We start from the raw sequence: 18,713 nt of genomic DNA on the forward strand, positions 1-18,713 counted from the left end.
TTCTTAAGGATATTTAAAGAAACAATGTAAACTCTTAATATTATCGATACTTCTACACAATTAAAATGTTAATATGTGTTTCAAGAAAAGACAGTTGTTTTCATTGAACTACTCAAAAAACCGAATCGATAGGTTTGGTCTGATCTAGTTCTAGGCGCCTCCAGTCCGGTCCCCCGGTTTCTGAAATTAGAATCGATCCCTATAATCTGACTTTCGGTTCCGAGGTGAAATCGGACCGGATTGAAAACCGATCACCCTTAATGGAGCCTATACAATCCACTGCTTTTGATATTGTGGGTCACGATGGATCGGAACCTTGCAAGAAATCCATCAATACAATCTACCATCGCCAACATTTAACCTTAATCGTTTGTCATGGGCTTATTTCGAGGGCCATTTACTCTTCAATTTTCGGCATTGTAGATATTGCGGCGCACATAATTCAATCTTCTTTAGTTCTTAAACAATTGAAACTTTCATAGCATACGAATGTTCGACGCATGGGTTCGTACATAAAATGTCTCGAGATGTTTCAAAATTTTGAAATAATTGGTCACATTTGGGGGACAAGTAAAGCGGAAAAAATACTTTTAACTGAAATTAACAGGTAGTCATCTTGCACCAGACAGAGCAGCTTCTTTTTTTGGGCTGCCTCTTTGGCTGGCTCCTGCGCAGCTTGGTCGGCTTCAGGCTTTTCCCACTTCTGGAAAAGTTGATCTGTTTCGTCTTGGCCAATTAAAACGACAGGCGTTTTAAACTTCCTGCAGATCACATGGGATTTTTCACTTGGGGATAGGGACATGATCAATGGAGAGGATACTGCAATGATCTCTTTGTCAGTACCTCCTTTACAGACCTTTTCCCATATATGGTGCCGATGAACTGGGACTTTCTGTCTTGGACCCAAAAAAAAAAAACTGGGACTTTCTGTCTGACCAAAAAAAAAATATACTGGGACTTTCTGAAACCCCGCACCAACCCCCAAAAAAAATCAAAAAGAACTGGGACATAATCGTTCTGAATTAATGTTGTCATTTTGCAGATAGAGAATATATTACCTTCCTCTGCATAATATTATGGGAAACCTCAAAATAAAGGCATGAAGTGTTTTTGTTTTTCTAAATAAGTGTCCTAAATGAACTTTGATTTAAATAAAGGTCTAAAATGCTCTTATTTTCTCAAATAAAGACGTGATTTCAAGGGCATTTTTATCATTTCACTTTTTTTTTAAAAATAATTTCCCTTTTCTTTGTCTTTTCCTTTTTCTATTTTTTTTAAGAATTATATATATACACGCACACACGGCAAGAGGGCTGTTGCCCCTCCCGCCTGTGCCGCTACGTCACCGCCGGGTGGGGTGTCGGCAAAGGCCAACGGGGTCGCGATGCTGGCGACCCCGCCGATCAGAGGCAAGGGCAGGCAAGCCCTCTCCAAAACCGAGAGAGGGTCGACGACCCCGGCCCGAACCTAGGCTAGGAGTAGGGCGCCGGCGACCTCGGTGGTGGGGCTGCAACACGGACGAGAGGCCTATGTTTTTTACTCTCTTTTATTTCAATTCCTTTAATTTTTAATTAAAAAATAAAAAAGAAAAAAGTCAGCAAGAGAAAATGATGAAAATGCCTTTTAACCAAGTCCTTTTTTGAGACTTTATGGTCATTTCAAACCCTTATTTGAAATAAAGTTTACTTCAAATTTTTATTTGAGAAAATAAAAGCACTTCAAACCCTTATTTAGAATTTTTTCTAATATTATGAGATGGTACAGCTCCAACCAAGCTTCGAAGAGTGCTTGCTTGCATCGGGTCCATGTAATGAAGGATCGATCGTGTGGGGTTTCTATGAGATCTACTGTACCGGTAGCCGTGATTACGGGTCATTGAATTCTAATGTTATTAACATACTTGAGATAGATTCATTTACTTGCCTTTATTTTGCACGTTAATTTTGAAGATAGATGCTCTTGCGTAGCTCAAACTTTCACGCATTTCATCACCCGTCAAACCATAGCGCACTGCCCCAGGCCCCATCGTTTCGGTGATAACTTGCTTGATAAAGTGTGTTCATAGGGTGATAGGGGTCAAGTTCTTGAAGGGCTTGAACATTAGGCTCAGGTTTGGAAATTAAGGCTAGCAAATTGGACAAAAGGTTTTGAAATTAGCAAATTTCCTAACCCAGAACACATGCCTTGAACCGTCTAAAGGATAACAGGAGCAGTTACCGAGGCCGATGCGAGAATTTAAGAATACGATGCATGTGAAGCAATTGCAAGCGACGGTTATTTCTTGTATTAAGTTATATATAATCTACGTTGACTCTTTGTAAAGGATCGATCAATTAATCATCAACAAAAAAAAAAATACTTATCTTTTGCTTTGCCATTCATCTTATCAAACATTTATCTTTATCGTACATTACTTTTAGTGTCATGTCTATCTTTTGCCATCTATTTACTTCATGTCCGGAATTCTCACAAGAACCCGTTTTAAACAATAAATTCGAAAGCTCTACGCTGTTCGGTAAAAGATCTTTCATCACGGACATTTCAAGCAAAACTTGCTTAATTAAATAGTTTCCCTATTTGATTAATTAGAGTATTTTTGCTATTAATTTTGGCATTCTCAATATAGCAAATGTAATTAGCTTCTCTTTCAAAGAATTAATTGTGGTCCCGGTAAATTTTGGTTAAATCAGTCTTTACTTAATTTTAACATTTCATTGGTTGAATATGACATTTAACTAATATTGTCGTCTCTAGTTTTCATTAGACGGCAATTAGCTTATTTGAGTCTCCCATATGAAAAAAAAAAACCAGAAAATTTTGATTAGTATTATATTTAGGTTGCATCTAATTAATTATTGCATGGCTAATTCTACCTCATATAGTTTAGTATTCACGTCATCTGGCACTTACGAACATACACCATGTCATTTATGCATCTTAGCTTAGTACACGTTTAATTTGACTCATTAGATTTTGTTAATACTTTGCACCATATTTATCCACATCTTTATTTACTGTACTTGACTTTGCTTCATTATTACTTTAATATTGTTTGGTTGATTATTTTAACCGCTTGAGCAAAACCGTGCGAACATTTTTTCACATGTTAGAGGAATTAGAGAAAAATAAAATTGATGCATATCAAACATGAACATTTTCATGCAGAGAAAAAGTACCGAAAGAGCGTTAGATTAATAGACCGACTCCCGCCACTTAAGTTACTTCTACTGTTCAAAGCACTCTGCACAATTCTGTCAATGTTCACCGAGAGCTTCCTAAAAGAGTCTGCATACAAAAGGGACTAGCTTGCTTGCCAAGCATGGGACAACACGTGTTAGGAAACCTATCTACTGTACATTCTCCTGGGAAAACAAGACCTACCCTATAAACATCCTGAAATTTACACTTCAGTGCACAGGATTGGGATTGCACATCGATTGCTTTGTCACTAGCCGAACGTTTCTTCTCTCTGGGGGCCGTGCGCAGTTGCTTATGGACTCTGGAGAGAGAAGCAGGTATGCTAGCTGATGCTGAAATAAGTTCGTTCAAAACCAGACAAGGTTCAGGGGCTAGTGACTGTAAAACAAGGCCTGATTACCCCCCAGGCCATCAAGAAACAGTAGGCATCATTTGCTGGGCTACCTCCCGAACACCCATTTTCTGTGCGTTTTCCCCCTTTCTTATTATCTTCATTCAAGTTAGTAGCTAAGCCAAGCCATCTTTTCCATCCAAGTCGAATTCCTCTTCAGTAGAAGAAGATGGGCTGCCCCCTTTAGAACTTTTCGCAGGGTTGGTGTCTTCATCATCACTTAAATTTTCTCTATAAGAAACCTGCTGTTTTTGCCGAGTCGATCTCCGTATGGACTGCTCGCACGGGAGACCATAGTTCTGGCTCCCCTGAAAGTTACCACATGCAAAGATAACTGAATCTTCATCAGACTCACTGCTGCTTCCACTGTCATAACTTTCACTAGATTCCACCACTTGTCTTCTGTTTCTCTTCTTATTTACCTTTTCAGGTCGAACTTGAGTCTTCCTGAAGACATCAGGCCTATCCTTCTCAGGGTTAGAAATACCTTTGTGTCCCACCTCCTGTTTAGATGCACACTGAGTAGGGAAAACTTTCTGATGTTCGAAAGTCGGCGTATACATTGTAGAAGCTGGAGATGCACCTGCAACATTCACTCCGCATGCCAAAATGGTAGTGTCAGTGTACTTTAAAGATGATTTCTACATGCCCAATGATCTCGAATCACAATGCTCAAGAGAGCAATCCACCGTGGAAAAAGAGGACGATCTACAATATAACATCAGAACATGCTAAGAGCAAACAGCTAGACTCAAAGTGAAGATTGGGTCCTAGCAATGGGGTTCAAAATCCAATGCAACAATGGCACTGCAACAGAATACGATAAAACTGCTGCTTGGCTATCCGAAAGAGAATGTCCCACTTCCAGGATGATTTGATCTACATCTTATATTGCCATGCACAAGCAAAAAGGGAACAGTTACATCTTAGAGGAGTCAGAGACAGAAAACGGATGCTAGAGAAGAGTTACCTGTAATCTCATTGACAAGAGCAAGGATCTGGCCAAACAGAGGAGCATCATTGGACAAAGAAAGCAAATCGTATGCAACCAAGAACCGCTGAAATGCCAAAACCTCCAAAGCGCTCTTGGGTCTGTCAGACAATTTCGCGTTCCATTCTCTTGCCAGCTTCAGTGCTCTTTCTTTGACCTCACGTGTTATTGAAGGCGAAATACTCACGAGCTGCTCTAACAGAATAATATGACTCCTCCTAACGTCTGTCTGCAAATTCATATCCCTACTGTTTGAGGATTGAGTACAAGACCCAGCAATAACATCCAGAACAAGCTTTGCAGGGTCAGACGAATTTTGCAGTGTATGTGAGATTTCTTTGCATAGCATAGCATTCTCATTCGAAAGCTCAATTTGGAAAAGCTGCAAACAATTCCTAGCTAAGATAGTTGGTGGTGGTCGATATTCGACCGAAGAATAATCTGCATTGTGCCCAGCAAAATTTTCTGGCTCCTCAGTCTTTATTTGCCACTGCCGAGTAGATCCCAAAGAACCTATCAAACACAAGTCAACAGTTAAGAATCCAAACTGCCTTTATCAAGATGACAGCACCTAACGTGGTTTGCCATGAGGACTTTGGAATAACCAAAAATTGAAAATGTAAGGACTAACGAAAGTCCAACTTCGAAAGAGAAGATGTAATTACTCAAGTCTCAAATGCACAACATGAACCTGAGCATTATGCGTGAACCCATATAAATAGCTTAGAAAAGAAAGGGTTGGAGAGGAACCTTAATGGATCCATTTAGTCAATTTCGGAATATATTCCAAAGACAAGCTTGCTTTGATCAAATTAGACATGAGTAAAACAGTTTTGCCTAGCAAGTTGGCGGATATATAATCATATGTGTTCCATAATCAAAAGGGTAAATGATTTTAAACGTAAAATCCAACTTTAACTTCAAAATGAAATTTAATTAAATAAACAGGTCGGAATTTTAAGTTTATTACATATAACATAAACAAGTGTCCAGTCAATGATTTCAAATTTGATTCGGTGAAAACTTAAACCTAAAGCAGAAAAGCGTCATTACCATTACAATTGATGGATGCTTGGACAGCACTGAATCCCCTACTTTTCAACTCAAGTGGTTTGGCAACCTCTTCTAATTTTGCCTGGACTGAAGCAAGATCTTCCTTCTTAGACTTGGCTTGCTCATTACACTGCTTCACCCGCTTCATCATATTTTCCATTTCGCTTTCCTTAGATTTAAGCTCCTTGGAAAGCTTTCCAATAGACGTTTGAATGGACCCCAATTCCCTGTCTTTCAAAGCAATGGCCGTCGACCGCTCATTGATCAACTTGTTGATTTCCTCAAACTTCTCTTTTTTGGATTTGAGCTCCACTTTGTGCTCCTCGATCAAAATATCTACAGAAAGGAGTTCACTCTCTTTAGATTCAAGTTCCTTGGAACGCTCGTCAATGCATTTATGAATTCCCTTGAGCTCCTCCTCCTTTACTTTTAGTTCAACTTGACAGTCATTCATCATATCCTGGAGAGACTGCAACTTTCCAGCTTTCACTGTGACTTCCTTGTCATGCTCTTCGATTGTGCGCTCCAGAATGCGGAGTCTCTTCTGACTATCATCACGCGCCTTGAGATTGTGGTCGAGCAGACTCTGCGCCTTGGTCAATTCCTCACTTGTCGCTTTAAGCGTCTTAGAGCACTCGTGGAGAGCACACTTCACTGAACCCAGCTCCTCCACTTTCACTTCGAGTTCCTGAGCATTTTCATCGAGCAAAGTCTGCACCCCCCGGACTTTCTTCTCCTTCGAGTCCAATTCCTGTCGTAGGACCTCCATCTCCGCCTTCTTCGAATGGTAATGCCTGCGACATTCCTCAGTCTTCTGCTTTAGATCGCTCAGCTGATTCTTCTGTTCCCTGATCAGCGAGATACACTCCCTAAGGGCATCGCGCTTCGCAACCAGTTGACTCTCCTCCTCTCTATGTTCACCCCTGCATTTCTCAAGCCGCTCCTCCACCGACCTCAGCTCCATCTTCTTCTGCCGGACCTCCTCCTTGCACTCCTCGACCCTCTGCCGCGCCGAACGCAGCCCCTCCTCCCGCGACGCGACGGCGCGGGATCGCTCGGCAAGCGACCTCTCGCCCTCGTCGAGCTCCTCGGAGCGGCGCTCGAGCGACCTCCAGACGCCATCCAAGTGCTCCTCCAGGTCCTTCCACAGGAGCGTGAAGGAGAGGAACGCGGTCGCCTCCGACTGAAGTCGCTCGTACGCCTTGAAGAGGGTATGCTTCTTCAACTCCGCCTCCTTCAGGTCGCCGGAGATTTTCTCCATCGGTGCACCAAACCAACACAGGAAACCACACCCGAAAGACCAAAAAAAAAAAAAGAGACCCACCTCCGGACTAGATAGAGTTCACGAAGGAGCGCCACGTAAAAGTCCCACGACGAGGATTGAGGACGAACCTGGCAATGGGTGGGAACAGCTAAGCCGGCATTGAGCAAATCCGGATCCTGTGAAGAGAGAGTTCTTCTCTTTCTCTTCGGGTGGCGAAGAAATAGAAATGGGAGGGAACAAGAGAGAGAGAGAGAGAGAGAGAGAGAGAGCGAGTCGAGTCGAGCGAGTTCGGACGACTGAGAAAAAGCTGGGTTGTCCGTAATACTGTGCAGATATGGCGGGGGTGTTGGTTTTCACATTTCAGGTGTGGGGTTGCTAGGGTCACGCGACGGTCATTTTCCGGATGGGTGAAGGGGTGGCCTTTTTCTCTCGAGCCTGTCCCGCGAGGGAGGAGAGGGAAGTGCGTGCTGGTGCACCCCAGTTTTTCCGGTCACGTGCGTTAGGCTGTCACGTGAGGAGAGAGAGAGAGAGAGAGAGAGAAAAGGCAAGCGGGGAATGGACCGCCCTGTCGCCGTCGGCGATGAGTAGATAGGTGGATGTGAGTGAAAATCTGCTCACGCCGAATGGATGGTACGAAACCTTGTCCTCTTTTGTCGTGTAGTGGTACGTTCGATGTAATGAAACGGCGACATCGATCCAAGGGATCGAGCGAGCTCGGCTAGCCTGAGCTGCGTTACGGGTGGCTCGACGACCCCGGCATCCTGTTGCCTTGGGTTGGCCAACCTTAGCGGGTTCTCGAGGCCGGTGTTGACGCAAGCGCACCTAGATCTCACTTGCGCTTGCGGGTCTCGAAACCTACATCAACACAAGAGCCAGTTATGAGCTAGATATGGCGTGTCATATTGCCTAGTCGTGCGGCCCTAGTTTTGTGCCACTTGGGGCCACCTTGCTCGGGGTCACCCGGACCTCGGGGGATCACCACCTAACTGCGCGATGTTGGGACCGGTGCTATTATTCTGTCGCCCGCTTGAGCTTTCCAAATGCAAGTTCCTCCGTTTTCTATAGTACTTTATAACGTGTTTTCCAAACGGTGATTTCTTTTCCATGAAATTCTCCGAGTTAAAACCATTGCATTGAAAATGATGTGTTTTTAAAGTAAGGTCATATTTTTTGTTACTTTCTTTTTTTAAATTGAAGCAAACTTCGAATGGTCGGTCGGTCAAAGGGGCTAGGGTTTTCCTTGTTTGTCTTATTGTTTCTTCATAAGTGATGGAATAGCATATTCAATACTTTAGGAAATTCTAATTGAAGTATAAACTCGATTTACCATGAATAGGATAATTCCGGACTATTGGCGATGAGACTCTAGTAGGGCCTAAGAGTGAGTAAAACGAATCGATCGGACTAACCGGTTCCCGATTTCATAAAGTTGAAATCGGCAATTACCGTTTTGATTTTCGGTTTCAAGGTAGAACCGCCCACTTGAACCGACCAAACCGGACCAACTTTTTTTTTTTTACTTTTAATTTGCATTCTTTTTTTTTTAAAGAAACCATATGAACTCTTAATATTAGTGGTACTTCTACAAACTTAAAATGTTAACATGTGTTTCAAACATAAATAACCGGTTTCACTAGACCGCTCGGGAACCGAACCAATATGTATGATCTAGTCCGGTTCCAAGCACCTCCGGTTCGGCCTCCGGTTCAAGAAACCGAGAATCGGTCCCTCCAATCTCGTTCGCGGTTCCGTGGCGACACCGGACTAGATCGAAAACCGATCATCCTTAGTGGGGCTTATATAATCCACTACCCGTAATCCCGTGAGTCACGATGAGCTGGAATCTTACAAGAAATTCACCAATATAATTTGCGATCGCCAATTTTTTAATTTAAATCGTTCGTCTTGGCCTTGCAGATCTTGTGGCGCATGTAATTTGATCTTCTTTGATTGTTAAACAATTGAAACTTCCATAATATATGAACGTTTTGCACATGTTTCGGGAATCAAATTTTGGTAAGTAAAGCGGGAAAATACTTAACTAAAATTCACAGGTTGTCATCTTGCAGGCGAGAGGAGCAGCAGCTTCTTTTTTGCTGTACATGAACGAAAGCAACCTATTTGGCTGACGCCAACAGAGGTGGGGTCAGCGTCAGCTTCGGGCTTCCGTATCTGGAAAATTGATGTCTTTCTTGTCCGGTCAATCAAAACGACAGGCATTTAAAGCTTCTGTAGGGGATACGGCAATGATCTCTTTGACAGTACCATTCGAATCCGGAATACCCGGGATCGAACCGGCCAGTTTGATCCGGCCGCTGGGACACCGGTCCGGGTTGCGGTTCCATCATTGGAACCGGTGATTTTCAGTCCGGGCGGTTTGGTTCCAACCAATCATTTTTTATTTGTTTTTTTTTTCCTCAAACGTAAACTTAATAATCCATCGATTATTTTTTTTATTTCTTAAACATAATCCTAATTTTAACTAGCACATTAAAATTAAAGTTCGTATTGCTTATCCCTACTAATAATCTACCGATTTTATTGGACCGCTTGAGAATCGGATCGGTCCGAATTTTTGTGAGATCTGTGGTGCCGCTAGTCGTGACTATGGCTCGGATGGTAATAACCGTGTCTCGAATAGACTCTTCTACTTACTTTTATTTTCCGCGTCAACCCTAAAGATAGATGTTTCAAAAGGTACTAAACGTAGTAAATTTCCTAATCTAGAATACAGACGGGCCGAAAGTACATAAGAATAACTTGGCGCAAGTAAGGATCAGACTCGTTGATGTTACGTATATTCTGGTATGTTAAGAAGGGGTTTTGGCTGACATGAACTCTCTCTGACTATGCTTTAAATTCCTCATACAAGGAATGAAATAATTAGGTGATTCGTACAAGTAAAGATCCCTTGCAAAGACTAGGACTTTAAAGTCGGGAGAGTTAATATTTTTCGAATATTTATTTATTTACTTATGTATTCTTTTTTTTTTCTAACCTTTCTTCTTCCTCCAGCAAGTCGGCGGTCAACCACACCGGCCTCGGGTGAAGCTAGCCGCCAGAGGTCCGCGAGGTCGACCTCGCCGGCCCTCTCCTCCGGCCAGCCGATGACTGGATGGAGGAAGAAGAAAGCCCAAAAAAAAATAGAAAGAGAAAACAAAGAAAAAGAAAAGAAAAAAAATTTAAAAATATTCAAGAATATCTTTAGTAAAATTGCCACGTTAGCGCCATGTCGGCGATTTTCCGAAAGAAATGGTTGGATGGACTGAATTGTCACAAATACAAAAAGTTTGAGACTGAATTATTTATAAAAAAAACAGAGGATTCATGACTGAATTGGCACAAATGAAATAAGTTTAGGACTTTTTTGGTAATTTTTCCCTTTAAAATCTTTAACCAATATGAGCTCGGCCATTACAATGATATTATAAATCGGCAACGCATTAGTGTTAGTGGATTCAATTATAACTCGAAGTTAGGGGCAAAGGTTTTTAAGAGAAAGCCTCTCGATCACAGCGTTCTTGCTTCTCGAAATTAGATCGATAATGTAACTAGTTGCGACGGGTCCGGTTCATTTGGGCCAGGGCAGGATGCCTAATCATGATACGAGAAACCCAAAGAGCGAAACTTCCTCGAGGGAATTCAGCGCTAACAAAAAGCATGGAGAGAGAGAGAGAGAGAGAGAGAGAGAGTCCGGTAAGAGTGATCGGCGGGGAGGTGAACGACACAATCATAAACGGCGGGTTGTACGTGCTAGGAGCCTAGGGCCATTGCCGGAAGAAGCTCGAAGTGAAGGGTAAGACGGTGTTTTAATTCCTCATGAAGAGACTCCTCAAGCCAACTTGAGGTTTTCAAGGAGGAGGAAGAGGAAGAGGAGGAGGAGGAGGAGGAGGAGGAGGATAGGTATTTTGATCATCATAACAGACATGAGATATAGATATTGAACTGGCAATCAGCAGTTTAAGAAACACAATAGACGTGCACGAGTGGATCAATTTAATGCTTTTTTGTATATGCAGATTATGGTATCTCCGTTTTTTCATGTGTTAATGGATGATTGTATAGGTTTCAAGAGTATCAAAGGTCCACGATAACACTCTAAAAATGATTACCAAAAAAAAAAAAAAAAAGTCGTAAATTTATCGTACATGTGTAATGGATGATTGTATAATCTCGGAGTACCAAATGTGTACGACGAAATACTTCAAAAATGACTTCATAACTTCTATGCATCTTTCGACTTTCAAACATTTAATGTTCAAGTAAACATGATTTGCAATTGGATTAAAAAACAAAAGCTAGGCAAAGAAGGAAAGAAAAGAAAAAAGAGTGAAAAATCCAAAAATTCACGAAATTACTGAAAATGATGTAGTTTTTTTTTTCTTTTTTTTTTTTTGGTTATTATACTCATTCACTTCAGACACCAACTATCCCGATCGTGCCACAAAGGACGACATGTAATAATTGAACTTCCATGTCAGCATTCTCAAGCTAAAACGATTACGCTAGAACTTTGTAAAAACGTTTAAAACTTCAATGAAAAAATTGAAATGTTTCTAATTGAATCGGTACCCTACTGATTTGTTAATTTTGCCTATAAATCTTCCATGCCCCAAATATGGGGGTCCGATGCTATAAATATATCGCATTTAAATCATAATATCCTCCTCCAAATCAGAGCAATATTTGGGGGCAGCATCGAATATCTCGTGCTCCATGTGCCATTATGAGAATACATCAAGTATCAACACAACACCCTTCCAAAGTTTACTATTCTTTCACGAGGAAGATAGCTAGATGGGAAGAGTGCGGATTCAGTATGCCGCCACACCAGAGCGGATCAGAGAGAAATTCAACCTGATATCATGAATACCGTTCGCTTGTTATCTCCCCATCTTCCTATTTATAAGACGTGGCTCGCTTCGAAATCGCGAGCTCAATTTTGGAGAGTGGTGGGCGCAGTACAACGAAAACATGATGCAAGGCGAATTAAACTTAGGCTCCGTTTGTCTCGCGAAAGATGAATGGTTCGAAAGTCGTTTTTTCTCAAAATGATAGATTGTGCAGCTTGATAAATAATTAGTCAATACAATATTTTTTCATCATCGACAACAAGTTATACCTAAACATTTTTGTGAACGATGAAAAAAAAATATCTTTCATTTATTTTTACAAATAATATAAGCGATCATTTGTATGGTAATAGTTTTCAAATGATTCATTTGTTTCCGAACCAAACAGAGTCCTGTTAGGGGATACTTTTACCTCCAACTTTAGCTTTTTCGGATCTTATGGCGCACGTAATTCGACTGTTTTTAAAAAAAAATAAATTAAACATTTGAAATTTATGTGCATACATATACTCGTATATATTATTGATTTTATTTTAAAATTAGAATTTTTTTATGAGCATTGGGAAAAGATAATTAATTATTATTATTATTATTTTTTTTTGTGTGGAAAAGACACTTGATTAAAAATTAAAATGAGAGAAAGCAGCCTTTTTTGGGATAAATGAAAGCGACCTCTTTTGCTGGCTCCTCTTGTGCTTGGTCAGCTTCAGGCTCCGCTTTGAGAAAATTCATCTCTTTCTGCAAAGCAGAGGATACCGCAGTGATCTCCAGTGTCTCTTTGTCGTACCTCTTTACAGACCTTACTATATGGTGGGGATGAACTGGAATGTAACTGTTCTAAACAGAGGATGATGTTCGACAATTTTTTTTTTTTTTAGGTTAATCATGTTGCCAATCAAGAATATATTTATTCCCTTCCAACTACATAATATTATCGAATGATCCAAAACTCCCACCCAGCTTCGCAAAAGTAATTACTTGCATTGGGCCCATGTGATAACGGATTGATCACATGGGGTTCATGCGAGATCCACGGTTCCGATATTCATGGTAGCGGGTCGGATTTAGATAAACTTGTCATTGAATCCTAATGCTATAAGCGCATCTGAGATAGGCTCATTCACTTGCTTTTGTTTTTCAGGTAAATTCTGAGGATAGATGCTGCAGCGTAGCTAAGATTTGCACATATTTCACAGCGTGTCAAACCATAGTGCACGGCAAAAAAAAAAAAAAAACCATAGTGCACGGGACTAGACGGTCAATTGCTTGATATAAAAGAGTGTTTAGATTGAAGTAGGTCAAAGCACTAAAGATTGTGTCAAGTTCTTCAACGATTTCAACAGTAAGCTCAGGTTTGGAAATCACATAAGAGTTGCTCGGCAATGCCAGGGGTATGAGTCAGCCACACGAAAATCTTTGGCCTACTTTCAGTAGAGAATACCATAAGTCCAGAAAAGGATAGTTCATCATGTATTTTACACTTACCTGCACGGGACTGGGATTGCACGTCGACCGCCGGGTCTCTAGCGGAACATCTCTTAAATCCAGGCGGTTGCTGATGGACTCTGGAGAGAGAAGCAGGTACACTAGCTGGTGCGCTGAAATAAGTTAATCGAAAAACCACACAAGGTTCAGGGGATTGTAAGATGCAAAACAAGGCCTGGTACCCACAGGCCATCAAGAAACACTATGCATCACCCAGCAAACACATGAATGTTCCAGCATGATTTTCTACGGGCTCAGTGATCTCGAATTTCGCAGTGCTCAAGAGAGCAACCCGCCCTGAAAAAGAGGAATGTCTACAATATAACATCAGAACATGCTAAGAGCAAACAGATTTGACTTAAAGGTGAAGATTGGATCCTGTCAACGGGGTTCAAAGTACCATTCTCCTATCCAATGCTGTATACTGTGTATAGAATCACTAAGGAAAACAGGTAAAATGCTGTTTGGCCATCTTAAATAAAATGTCCCACTTCCAGGATGATTTGAACTACATCTTATATATCCACGCACAAGCAAAATATCGAGATGACAATAAATGTAAACTTTCTACAGAGCAATGTCTCTCTACATTAAACCTTTTTCTCCCCAAACTAATATTCTAAATCCACATGGCAAATTGAGTTCAAACATCTTAGAGAACTTAGCACATAGCATCAAGTTCGATTTCAGGCCATATTGATCCAAGTAACAAACCAACAATTTTAGATGGGTTGAGTTGTCCACCATAGACCCATTTTCCCCTATGATCCACCTCTTCGCCATGCAGCAAACATGTGGATGCATGACAAATATACTGCACACAACAAACAAATAGATTGCTTAACATAGCCCAGCAGTTAAGAGCACATAATATAATCTCAATGAAAAGGTCCATATCGGCAAAGGTTTTGGGTTGTCATCATCTTGTAAGCAAGCACATGCCAAAAACGTAGCATTACTATTTCTCTTCAAAGGACAAAAAGGAAAAAGTTACAATTTAGAGAATCAGAAACAGAAGAAAACTTCACACTACCAAAAATTTACCTCTATTCTCATTGACAAGACGAAGGCGCTGGCCAAATAGAGGAGCATCATTGCTCAGTGAAAAATTTTCTGCTAGTTTCAGAATCTCACTGTCATTTGACGAAGAAATCAAATTCTATGCAGCCAAGAAATGCTGAAATGCCAAAACCTCCGAACCGCTCTTGGGTTTATCTGACAGTTTTGCTTTCCATTCTCTGGCCAGCTTCATTGCTCCTTCTCTCACCTCATGTGTTATTATGGGTGAACTTCTCACCAGCTGCACTAACAGAACAATTTGACTCCTCAAAACGTCTGTCTACAAATTCATATCCTTACTGTTTGAGTATCGAGTGTAAGACCCCACAAAAACATCCAGAACAAGTTTTGCAGGGTCAGATGAGTTTTGCAGTGTAAGGGAGATTTCTTTACATATCACAGCATTCTCATTCAAAAGCTCGGTTTGAAAACGGTGCAAATCTTTTCTAGCTGATACAGTTGGTAGTGGTGGATTCAAGACAGAAGAATCATCTTGCATTGTGCACAGAAAATTTTTCTAGTTCCTCAGTCCTTATTTGCCAATGTTGAATAGATACCAAAGAAGCTATTAGAGACAAGTTGACAATTAAGAATCCAAACTGCCTTTATCAAGATGACAGCACAAAATGTGGTTTGCCATGAGGACTTCGATGAAAATCGTAAGACTAAGAAAAGTCCAACATCGAAAGAGAGGATATAATTGATCTTGATTCTCAAATGCACAGCCAGCATCATCAAAGCAAGCCCCAAAGTTTTATCTTTCCAGTTAAACATCTCTGGAGAAATGCTCCAACCATACAGCTTCACCTACTGGATGGAACCTTGAAAAATGCAATACACATAATGTGATGCCAAAATAATATGAACCTGAGCAATGTCTGAACAAATAGAAGGGGCTAAAGAGGCACCTTACTGGATCCATTTGGTCAACTTTGGAATATATTCGCAAAACAAGCTTGCTTTGATCAAACTAGACATGAGTTACCTAGCAGCATATCGAGTATGTATATAAATATATCTTTTCTCCTGCTATTTAGTCAAAAGGGTGAATGATTATAATGGTGAAATTTAACTATAACATTTGAAAGGGAAATTATATTTAAGTTGCAGATCAGACATTTAAAATTTAGTGAAAAGTTGAACTTATAGTGGAAAGTAGTCATTAGCATTCCCTAAATTTTTCATTGCATCAAATCAATAATTGGTGCGGCGACTGCGATGTGTATTGAGGAAAAAACATGGGATTACCACACCTATCACAAGTCAACATACAGAGCCATAAACATGTTTCAAAACTTTATTTGCATAAAGAGACAAACATTAAAGCGGCATGAACAAAATTGCAAAACCAGGCATAATATGATAAACAAACTGGCAACCAGGTTCAGAATTTCAGGGCTAGCTGCATCTCCGCTTAACAGGTCGCACTGCCGAAGAACCAAGGACATGTTGGCATCCCTGTGCTATTTGAAACTGTGACAGGGAATTGGCAAGTTCGTGAATTTCATTTGCGTCGAAGGCAGAAGCTGGCTTATATGCCTCTAAAAGCTTTAGAAGACCCAAGACCTCCAAAGGATGGATTTACAGATTCTTCCCATCAAAATAATCTCTAGACATTTGAGCCATTACCCCAGAATCAATTCTAATCCTCTCTCTCAACTCCATTTCCCTAGAGCGCTTCTCGAGTGACTTTTCAATGGAATCAAGCTGTTGCCGCCTCAATTCTAGCTCCATACATTGCACATTACATTCTTTCTTTTGCATTTCCAATATCTGAGAGCGTTCTTCAATCGACACATTAAGCATATAAAGGTGCTTTTCCTTACATTCAAGATCTGTGAAGCATTCTTTGCTTCTATTCTGGACGGCATCCAACTGCCTTGCTTTAAATTCAAGCTCCTGAGAGCATTCTATGATGGACTTTTGCATCGAATCACATTGCTTCCTTTTGGACTCAAGGACCTTGGTGCATTCAAGAGTTGAGGTTTGAATGGAAGCATACTCTTGCTCTTTCAATAGGAGTTGCTCCGCACGTTGGGTAATATTAACTTCGATCGACTCTAGCTGGCTCTTTTTTGATGCAAGTTCAAGATTGTGGTCCTTGATAGATGCTTGGACAGCATTGAATTCCCTACTTTTCAACTGCAAAGATTTGGCAACCTCTTCTAATTTTGCCTGGACTGAAGCAAGATCTTCCTTCTTTGACTCGGTTTCCTGTTTGCACTGCTTCACCCGCTTTGTCATATTTTCCAGTTCACCTTCCTTGGAATTAAGCTCTTCAGATTTCTTTCCAATACATGATTCAATGGACCCCAATTCCTTATCTTTCAAAGCAAGTTCCGTCAACCACTCATTGATCGACATATTGATTTCCTCAAGCTCTGTTTTTTTCGATTCGAGCTCCTCTTTGTGCTTCTCAATCAATATATTAATGGAATGGAGTTGACTCTCTTTAGATTCAACCGCCCTAGAGCACTCCTCAAGAGAGAGCCTCGCCGTGCCCAACTCCCCAGCTTTCACATGAAGTTCTTGAACATTTTCCTTTAGCAAACTCCGCACCTCCCCGACTTTCTTCTCCATCGAGTCCAATTCCTGTCGCAGGACCTCCACCTCCACCTTCTTCGAATCATAGTCCCGGCCACATTCCTCAGTCTTCTGCTTAATAGTGCTCAGCTGATTCTTCTTGTCCCTGATCAGTGAGGTACACTCCCTAAGGGTCTCGTGCTTCACAACCAGTTGCTTCTCCACCTCCCTATGTCCATCCCTGCATTTCTCAAGCACCTCCTCCACCGACCTCAAGTCCATCTTCTTTCGCCGAACCTCCTCCTCCCACTCCTCGACTATCTGCCGCGCCGACCGCAGCCCTTCCTCCCGTGACGCGACGTCCCGGGCGGCTCGCTCCGCGAGCTCCCTCTCGCGCTGGTCGAGCTCCTCGGCCCGGCGCTCGAGGGACCTCCGGATGCCATCGAAGTGCTCCTCCAGGTCCTTCCACTGGAGCGAAAACGAGAGGACCGAGGACGCCTGCGAGTGCGCTTGCTCGTACGCCTTGAAGAGGTTCTCCTTCTTCAACTCCGCCCGCGTCAGCTCGCCAGAGATTTTCTCCATCGACGCACCACCGACACAAGAACCCACACACCGAAAAGCAAATCCCACCTAAAGACTAGAGCTTACGACGGATTGAGGAAGAACCTGGCGATGGGTGTGAAGAGCTAAGCCGGGAAATGCAGCTTCTTGTGAAGAGATACAGAGAGAATTTTCCTTGGTGGCGAAGAAAGACGAAATGGAGTACGTACGTACGTACGAGTCGAGAAAATATTGGGCACCCAGGGGGGTGCCACCGCATTTTTACCCACATCCACTCAGCGAAGGACACGTGTCTCGTGAGCCCATAATTGAGATTTTTCAGCGTACTCTTCCCTACTCACTTTCCTTTTTTACATAAACACCCCTCCCTTTCTCTTCTTCCCCTCTTCCTCACCCACGGGCCACGACCCCCCTCTCCCCTCTTTCTTCTTCCTCGGTCTTGCTTGCCCACGACCCTGCCGGCGAGCTGGTCCTCATCGATGCCGAGTAAGACAAGCTCCACAGCAAGATGCTCAATCTCCAGCACGTCGCCGCTTTGCTCTCTCGCACCAACATCTCGGCGTCCGTCGACTAATCCATCGCCGGCTGGTCGCCGAGGCCGAGATCCTGGAGTGAAGCAAAAACCGACCTCCATCGCCCATGTAAACCCAGAATCGAATCGCAGCGGAAATATGAACAGGGGCAGCAACAATCAAAGAAAAGATCTCTGAATTAGCACATTTTCTTCTTTCATGAACCATTTAGAAGCAAATAAAAGAAAAAATTTGCCGACCTATCTCTGTCTCTCTCTATCTCTCAGGTGTATCTGCGACAATGATTTTGAAAGACACTTTTTCCCAGTTTTTTTAGGGCTTTTTCTTCGCCTTCGCTTGGTGATTCGTCGGAGGGGCAGCATGGTTCGCCGACGAGAGAGCAGGGCGGGGTGGCCGGCGACGGCCTAGAAAGGGAGAGGGGTGTTTATGGAAAAAGGAAAGTGAGTTGGGGAGAGTATGTTGAAAAAATTTGAGTTGTGAGCCCATGAGACACGTGTCCTTCGCTGAGTGGATGTGGGTAAAAATGCGATGGCGCCTCCTGGGTACCCAATATTTTCTCCGTACGGGACGGGTTGAGTCGAGCGAGCGAGTTGGAACGATGAGAGAAGGCCTTTTGCTCACGTGAGATTGCTAGGGTCACGTGACAGTCATTTCCAAATGAGTAAAAAGACGCACGTGTCCTTTTTTGGAGTCTGTCACGTGAGTAGAGAGAAAGGCACGCATGTGATGTGGAATTGGACATTTGGAAAATCAAAGAAAAGGGTTTACCTAATTGACCTACTATTTTTTTCGTCACGATAAA

General features: G+C 42.0%; 1 protein-coding gene across 1 annotated transcript; it reads right to left on the reverse strand.

Annotated features, from left to right (window-relative positions):
- Positions 1-3,705: 3,705 nt before the first annotated feature.
- On the reverse strand, positions 3,706-17,574 carry LOC115734366 (girdin-like). The gene is made up of 3 exons (XM_030665114.2): positions 16,232-17,574; positions 4,560-5,093; positions 3,706-4,172 (listed from the first exon to the last, which is right to left on the reverse strand). Exons 1-3 carry the CDS (start codon positions 17,397-17,399, stop codon positions 3,706-3,708), a joined length of 2,169 nt encoding a protein of 722 aa, XP_030520974.2. The 5' UTR covers positions 17,400-17,574.
- Between the last annotated feature and the right edge of the window lie 1,139 nt (positions 17,575-18,713).

The sequence above is a fragment of the Rhodamnia argentea genome, chromosome 6 (assembly GCF_020921035.1).
Source record: "Rhodamnia argentea isolate NSW1041297 chromosome 6, ASM2092103v1, whole genome shotgun sequence".
NCBI classification, from domain to species: domain Eukaryota; kingdom Viridiplantae; phylum Streptophyta; class Magnoliopsida; order Myrtales; family Myrtaceae; genus Rhodamnia; species Rhodamnia argentea.

What these genes read in the sequence shown, in the direction of transcription:
- LOC115734366 (XM_030665114.2), bottom strand. Translation starts at nt 17,399, where the DNA reads ATGGAGAAAATCTCTGGCGAGCTGACGCGGGCGGAGTTGAAGAAGGAG. An exon ending in TGAGTCCAAAAGGAAGCAAT is followed by an intron (nt 5,094 to 16,231) that starts GTGATTCGATGC and finishes TGTGTTTGATAG; the next exon opens with GTTCTTTGGGATCTACTCGG. An exon ending in TCTTGTCAATGAGATTACAG is followed by an intron (nt 4,173 to 4,559) that starts GTAACTCTTCTC and finishes TGAATGTTGCAG; the next exon opens with GTGCATCTCCAGCTTCTACA.